The sequence below is a fragment of the Microtus pennsylvanicus genome, chromosome 3 (assembly GCF_037038515.1).
Source record: "Microtus pennsylvanicus isolate mMicPen1 chromosome 3, mMicPen1.hap1, whole genome shotgun sequence".
NCBI classification, from domain to species: domain Eukaryota; kingdom Metazoa; phylum Chordata; class Mammalia; order Rodentia; family Cricetidae; genus Microtus; species Microtus pennsylvanicus.
This window is the reverse complement of record NC_134581.1, coordinates 84,431,301-84,439,507: the sequence shown is the minus strand read 5'-3', so window position 1 is coordinate 84,439,507 and position 8,207 is coordinate 84,431,301. Positions and strand designations below refer to the sequence as shown.

General features: G+C 42.2%; 1 protein-coding gene across 1 annotated transcript; it reads right to left on the bottom strand.

The window, feature by feature from the left end:
* Positions 1-1,325: 1,325 nt before the first annotated feature.
* On the bottom strand, positions 1,326-3,220 carry LOC142847213 (prostate and testis expressed protein 14-like). Its single transcript, XM_075967941.1, has 3 exons — positions 3,160-3,220; positions 1,905-2,018; positions 1,326-1,450 (listed from the first exon to the last, which is right to left on the bottom strand). The coding sequence occupies exons 1-3, from the start codon at positions 3,218-3,220 to the stop codon at positions 1,326-1,328; spliced, it is 300 nt and encodes a 99-aa protein (XP_075824056.1).
* Positions 3,221-8,207: the final 4,987 nt, after the last annotated feature.

Here is an 8,207-nt window from a genome sequence, read left to right as displayed (position 1 = left end):
TGGACTGCACTGTCTGTGTTTTCTAAGTTTACTATGCAATATGCTAGAAATAATAGAAAAATAACATGCAAACAACACCAACTTCAAATATATGTAATGTACCAGGAATAAAGCCAAACTGTGCCATCTTTCCATGCATACACAAAATAGACTTGGATGCTCAGGTGCTGACGTGACCAGAGCCCATGTGATGGCGAATCATAACTGTGAACCTGACTGTATCTAGGATATCGAAGAGATTCCTTGAAGGCGAAGGCGTAAGTCACAACAATCCCACACCAGCTTGAAATTATGATTAATAGAATGGTTATTTATTTAAAGGGGGAAAAACTTACAGATCACCGTCCCAGACAACAGCCCTCTGCACAATCAGGAAGGGAGTCTAGGTCAGCGGAAGCGGAGCAGGAAGTAAGAGAGAAAGGAGAGGGAAGTGGCCGCTTTTTTAAAGGGAGAGAGACCACGCCCCAATGGGGTGGTATCTCAGTGGCTATTGGCTGAAGGAGTGGGAGGAGCTCCCGCAACAATTCCTAAAACACTGCTCTGGGTGTGTCAGTTACATTTCTAGACATGGTTAGGATATGAAGTCTTTAACACAATTAATCTATTGAAGCCATAAATACACTCAAATTTTGGGTACATTATAAAAGAGTTACATGCTGAATGGGAGAAAGCAAGGACCATGGGTTTGGAGGGTGTATCCTGTCCTGAGCCCTTCCTACTGTGATCAGCTATGTGGCCTACACATCATGATGTGAATAGCTCTGGTCCACTACATCCTCCCTAACATGATGAAAGACTCCAAAATCATAAACTAAACTTGATCATCTTTCCATTATATTGTTTTACTCAGGTCACAGTAGTGAGAAATCAGAACGCATATGTCTTTTGTTCAGTAAATAAAAATGAAGTGAGATACTAGAAATAATGTCTGCTAGAGTCTTGGCAGAAGACGCACCACTAACCTGAAGGTTCACAAAGGGATGTGAGCTCTGTGACATTCACTAATATTAAAACACTGTTGATAAAAATAAAGGTGATGTGAATAGGGGAAAGTTTGGCAAATATCCGTTAGTGATTGAAGGATAGATGAAGAAAAGGAAGGAAAAAGGAATCTGAAAGGCAGGAGCACTTGGGAGATGGGGAGCAGAGAGCATTGCTCTATTCCCAAATGAACTATTGACCCATTAACAGCTGATGCTGATCCAGGAAGGTGTCAGGGTTTGGGCAGTGCAGGGAATAGATGGTTCAAGATCATGAGCCTTGAGAGCACAGGGAAGGAATAAGGACTCACCTGCAGCAGAATTGGGCAAGGAAATGCCCAGCCTCTAAAACTCATTACACAGAGATTGGTTATGGCAACAGGAAAAATCCAGTGTTATGTTATAATGTGTGATAGTCTTATTTAAGCAACTAGTACAACAATACTGCTGCCCAAACAGGATATCATAACCTGTAAAAGAAAAATAACAATGATCAAACCTAAATATTTATAAAAATAGGGTCTCAGAAAATGAGGAGAATTAGGTTCCCTGGTGAAATGTATGTCAGCCACACTGAGGTGATTATAGTTATCATCTATCAATCTGTAATCTGGCTTGCAGCCATGCCTCCCATTCCCAAATTACTGACTGGAATTTTTCACTTCAAATCTTCACATCCCTGAATATGTTTTCTAGAAAGCTATAAAGACCATGCAGAGACCACCAACCGCACCCCCCAAAAAATTCTCCATCTGGCATAGAATGGTAGGCAACCAGTACCAAATGGAAAGGCTCCTTCTCCTGAATTTGCCCAGAAACACAGCCTTCCACAATCTCTGCTTACAGTGCCCAGGAGTGTAAAGAGGGCTCATTCATGCCTGAGCAGCAAATGTGGTCACCCAGGATCTCCCATTCTTGACATACCTTTATACACTATCAATATGCCACATTCCTGGCCATCTTTAGCCTCACACGTGCTTTCTCCTTTCTCACACTCTCCATCAGCGTTTAGTAAGTCACACCGCAAGCATGTCAGAGCTGAAAAGGCAAAATCAAATATAAGAGGTTCATTCAGAACACCCTGCCAAGCACTGGACAAGAGCTTAGCCTGTGGATATCATCAATGAAGAAAAAAACAATGACAAGAAAGGAGATGGATGTACGCAGAGCTTACCTCTAAAGGGTAGCCCATGACCTTGGACCCTAGGAAGGATTTGAGATGAGCCAAGTTTCCCCAGTTCACACACTGTGAAAGGACTGGGCTATGAGGAAGAAGTTCAAAGCTCTGATGTAGGGAGCTTGAGTCTACCACCCATGACCAGATAAGTCTTCCCATAATTTTGTTATCTTTATCCTGTCAAGGTCCTTACTTCCATCATTTTCAATATAAATTTAGGCCTATACACAGGTAATCTGGAGGAATTGAGAATGTTTGCTTGTTAAGAACAAGGAGATGAAGCTGGGAGGTAGTGGTGCATGCTTTTAATACCAGCACTCAGGAGGCAGAGACAGGTGCTCCCCTCTCCTGGGCTGACGCGAGAGCTCTGCTCTCTGAGGCAGACGCACGTGATGAAGCAAGCAGCCAGGTTAGACATGCTGAATCGTTCCCGGTAAGACCAGTGCTCACAGTTTATTAGAAATGGGTTGATCGGGATATCAGAATTAGCCAGTAAGGGCTAGAGCTAATTGGCCAAGCAGTGATTAAAAGAATACAGTGTCCGTGTAATTATTTCGGGGCATAAGCTAGCCGGGCAGGCGGCTGGGGTGTTGGGGACGCAGCCCCGCCGCCGCTCTTATTACTACAGACAGGCAGAACTCTGTGAGTATGAGGACAGCCTATTCTACAAGAGCTAGTTCCAGGACAGACTCCAAAGCTTCAAAGAAACCCTGTACCAAAAAAAAAAAAAAAAAAAGAACAAGGAGGTAAACAGAAGGACCAGGAAAATGCAGGAAAAGCAGAAGCAGAGGCAAGACAAAGAGGAGGAAGAATAGGAGAAGTCCATACTGTGTACAACAGAGGGAGGGAAGGATGGAGAGGAGAAGAAATGCAGATGAAGGCTTTGGGGTCCATGCACAAAAATAGTCAGGTCTTACATCTTATTCCTGACCTACCAAACCCAATGCCCTTCCACAGTGTCTGTCCTCCAGCAATGACCCCTTCCATATGCCAGGATCTCACCTTGCAGGAAGCCCAACACTAGGGAGAGACCCAGCAGGAACAGCAAGAAGTGCTTTCCCATGGCAGTGAGATCCCAGGTTAAGAGAGCAGCAGAGAGCAGGACAGGGCACTCAAGGCTCAGCCTCAACAGTGCATGCTTATATATGAGCTCAGGCTAGAAGAAAAGCCAATGGGATCCCAAAACAGTGGCCTGAGCAGATAGCCTGGGGGAAGCACAGATCCTACGTGCTTCACTATACCTGCTCACTTCCACACCCCTGGGCTGTGATTCAACTACTTCTGGATTCTTGTCTGCATATTTATTTCACTAACTTTCAAATAGGGATTAATAGTTGTAGTATCAAAGGAATTTTAAACTGGGTGGTTGAGGAGTCACTCTAGAGGGAGCTACACACACTAGGCTATGACTCCCCACATAGAAAGAAACTGTTAACTTCATAAGAGATTCCTCAAACACAGTTCTGGGTGTGTCGGTCACAATTCTAGACATGGTTAGGATATGAAGTCTCTGACATAATTAAACTATTTAAACCATGAATACATTCAAATATTGGACAAATTACTAACGTTACAGGTTGAATTGGGGAAAGCAAGGACCATAGACCTGGAGGGTGTATCCTTTCCTGGTCCCTTCCTACTCTGCTCAGCTATGTGGCCTACACGCCATGAAGCGAATAGCTCTGGTTCTGTGCATCCCCTCTAATGTAATGAAAAACTCTAAAATCATGAACTGAACTTTATTTAGATTTATTAGATTACCTGACACTTTGTGAATGGGATATATGTCTAGGTATACATTTAATTGTTCAATAAATCACTGCAACCCAAATTGCAGATTGGGGTGCATCTTCCATGCAGACTGCAGTAATCTTCCTGGCTGTCAGATAGAAAGACAAGAAAAACTATAGGGTCATGGAAGGAAAGCAGGATAGGAAAACAGGCCTTTCATTCTGGTCTTGTTTCCCTGTCCTGCTGATGGATTCAGGAAACTGAAAGCACCACTGATGAAGTCAAAAGCACACAGAGACCATGTGGCATTTCTAAAAACATCCAAACCAGGTTCATAGACAAAAGTAAACCGTGCCTACTTAGCACCATAAGGATGGGTAACTTTGCTGGAAGGCCTGGCTGATCAGAGGTCACAGTCTATCATGATCTGGCAGATTTTTTACAATCTCAAAGCCATTGGGACTCCCTCCACACTCCCAGTGAGACTTCCTGCTCTTTACCTGCCCTTATCTGGAGAACATCTGTGGACCCCTGAAGGACTGACTTTATCTTAAAGCTGTCTTTAAGCCCAGATTCCTGATTTATCTCTAGGGTGACCCAAGGCACCATTTCCCGTTAGAAGCCACCCCAGCTGCACACAGGGTAACTAAGACTTATGCTAGGAGCTTTGATATAGGGCCCCACTGCCACATACAAAGCCTGTGTTAGGAGCATACCACTTAATGAGAATTAGGGTTTGTCCCCAGGCTCCCCAATCCTGTGTGCTTCCTATACTCTGGAATAAAGCTGAGCTGATTCACTGAAGTGTTCTCCTGGAGGGCTGTCTCAGTCAGACACACAGACACCAGAACCCTGTTCCCCAATTCTGTTCCCTCCACCCTTTTGAACCAATGCACCAATAATCTGGAGAAAGAAGAGGAACCAAACAACTTTGAGTTTCCTGCCTTCTCCTCATTCCCAAGTTGGAGCTGCCACAGTTGTTCATACACCCATTGTAAAGACAGTGAAGACGGTGTGTCAACTCCCTGACACAACAGTCCTTCAAACCTAGACATCCTTTCTGCAGACACTTGGTGCACACGTGTCCTCCTCAATGCCACTTGGTATTTCAAGGCCACTACTTCAGGAGAAGTAGAGGAAAATCTCCCCAAAGTCAGACAATATCAAACTATTTAAGGACCTAAATCAAAATTTGATGTAGATCTTTTAATAGCTATTCTTGATTGTCGATTTGACCACATCTGGAATTAACTAAACACCAAGTTGAGTTGGATACGCTTATGAGGAATTTTTCTTGATTAAGTCATTGGAAGTGTAAAGGCCTGATTTTAATCCTGATCTTTTGAGGTGAGAAAATCCACATTTAATCTAGGCCACACCTTCTGGAGCAACCTATATAAAGGAAGTAAAAGAAGGAAGCCATTGTTCTTTGACTGATTGCCCTCACTCTCACTGGTGAGTCCATTCCTTCATGGCACTTGAGTCTACATTTTTGGGAATCTAGAATAAACTGAAGACCAACTGGGACATCCAGCACCATGGACTGAACAACTATGGAATTCTTAGACCTTCTGTTAGTAGACAGAAAGACACTGTTGAACTAGCTAGACCTCATCCTGTTATCTACTCTAATAAGTCCTTATTCTATAAGTTCCGTTTCATTAGAGAACCCCGACTAATATAAAGTTGCTTGCAATGTACTTTCTGTTAACCTAGGTAATATTATAGCCTTCTGGGGTCTTTGATGGAGTTAAAAATAGATAGTTATAATTTTAATTTTCCTTAAGTTATGATAAAAAATAAAGTAGATACACATATTGTAACTAATTCTTGCTTAATGCCTGTTCAGTTATATGTAATTTTACTATGTTGAAGTTAAAACCGTCCTTTTTATTTAGACAAAAAATGGAAGGTGATATGGGATTCCCCTCTGTATGCTGTGAATGTGTTATATTAATGAATAACACTGTTTTGGTACTGTGACAGGGCAGAATTAAGCCAGGCAAGAAAACTAAACTGAATGCAGGGAGAAAGTAGGCAAAGTCAAATAGATGCCATGTAGCTGCTGAAGGAGACAGATGCCTGGGAACCTTACCAATAAACCACAAGCCTCATGGTAAAATATACAATAATAAGAATGAGTTAATTTAAAGTTACATGGAGGGTGCTTGTTGGTTCCCATGGATTTAGTTGGTCACATGGATGCCAATTTGTAGGAGTAGGGCCCGCTTTTTTGTTCCCAGCTGCCCAGCTAGCTTTGACCCAAAGTAATCACACAGAAACTGTATTCCTTAAAACAATGCTTGGCCCATTAGTTCTTGCTTATTGTTGGCTAACTCTTACATCTTAATTTAACCTATTTTTATTAATCTGTATATCACCATGAGGTTGTGGCCTACCAGCAAAGTTTTAGCACATCTATCTCCAGTGGCAGATCATGGTGTCTCCCTGACTTTGCCTTTTTCTTCCCAGCATTCAGTTCCATCTTCCTAGCCTACCTAAGTTCTGCCCTATCAACCGGCCAAGGCAGTTTCTTTATTCATTAACCAAGAAAAGCAACACATAGACAAAAGCATCTCCCACACTGATTTAACATGTAAGAGCTAGCTAGAAATATACTATATGGGCCAAACAGTATTATACAGTTACTGTGTGATTATTTCACTGTGGGTGGCCAGAAAACAAACGAGCACCCTTTGAATGTCAGTATGTCAAAGAATGTAAGTCAATCTATATCACGCTGCAAAAAACTCAAGTCCAAGGGAATCAAAGATCTCAATAAATTCTAGATACAGTGAACCCAGTAGAGGAGAAATCAGGAAATAATCTTGAATGCACTAGCACAGGAGAAAACTTTCTAGACAGAACACTAATAGCACAGGTACTAAGATCATCATTGAATAAATGAGACTTCATGAAACTGAAAAACTTTGTAAGACAAAGGACACCATGAATAGGACACAACAGCAACCTAGACAATGAGAAAATATTTTCATCAACACGGCATCTGACACATGGCAGATTTTCAAAATATATGAAGAACTTAAGAAATTTGATATCAACAAACCAAACAATCCGATTAAAAATAGAGTGCAGATCTAAAGAGAGAAATCTCAACAGAAGAATCTCAAATGGCCAAGAAATGCATAAGGAGATGCTTCCTTAGCCATCAGGAAAATGCAAATCAAAATGACTCTGAGATTTCATCTCACACCTGTCAGAATGGATAAGATCAAAAAGACAATTGTCAGCTCATGTAGGAGATGATGTAAAGCAAGGGGAACACTCCTCCATTTTAGGTGAGAGTGCAAACTTGTACAGTCACTTTAGAAATCAGTATGATGGTTCCTCAGAAAACTGGGAATCAACCTACCACAAGACACAGATATACCACTCTTGAGCATATACCCAAAAGATGCTCAATCATATGACAAGAACAATTGTTCATCTATGTTTGTAGCAGCTTTATTTGTAATAGTTGAAACCCGGAAACAAACTAGATGTCCTTCTACTAAAAAATGGATGAAGAAAATGTGGTACATTTTCACAATGGGATATTGCAGAGCTCTTAAAACAAGGACACCAGGAGATTTGAAGACAAATGAATAGAACTAGAAAAAATAATCCTGAGTGAGGTAACACAGACCAATAACAACAAACATGGTATGCACTCACTCATAAATGGATATTAGTTGCAAAATAAAGGGTAATTATGCTACAATCCACCGACCCAGAGAGACTAAGTAACAAGTAGAGTTCATGAGGATCACACACATCTCCCAGAGAGGGGATTTGGAAGAGATTTCATGAGAAGACTAAGGAAAGTGGAAATGGGAACATGAGCCATTTGCCGGGGGGAAGAGGAGCATGGAGGAGAGTGCTGAGGGGACTGCTATGGGTCATTTCAGGTTTGGCCAGAAACCTGGTTCAGGGAACAAATCCCCCCTCCCCGAGAAGTCTGTGGGGAAGAACCAAGCTTAGACTCCTAGCAATAGTGGATAAGTAGCCTGAACTGGCCATCTCCTTTGACCAGATTGGTGCTTGTCCGAAATGTCATCCAGGAGCTGATGGAGGCAGATGCAGAGACCCACAGTCAAACATTAGGTAGAGTTAGGGAATTCTTGTATAGAGGAGGAAAAAAAAGGAGTGTAGGAGCCGGAGGGGTCAAGGACACCAGAGGAAGGCTCACACAATCAACCTACTTGGGTGACAGGGGCTCGCAGAGCATGAACTGAAAACCAGAACATCTTCATGAGACTCACATAGGCACTATGCATATATGTTACAGTTGTATAGATTGGCCCTCTTATGGCACTCCT

Excerpts from the sequence above, each read along its gene's own strand:
- LOC142847213 (XM_075967941.1), bottom strand. The coding sequence starts at position 3,220 with ATGGGAAAGCACTTCTTGCTGTTCCTGCTGGGTCTCTCCCTAGTGTTG. Across the intron at positions 2,019-3,159 it reads AGTGTTGGGCTTCCTGCAAG|CTCTGACATGCTTGCGGTGT; the intron begins GTGAGATCCTGG and ends TTGCCTTTTCAG. Across the intron at positions 1,451-1,904 it reads CATATTGATAGTGTATAAAG|GTTATGATATCCTGTTTGGG; the intron begins GTATGTCAAGAA and ends TTTCTTTTACAG.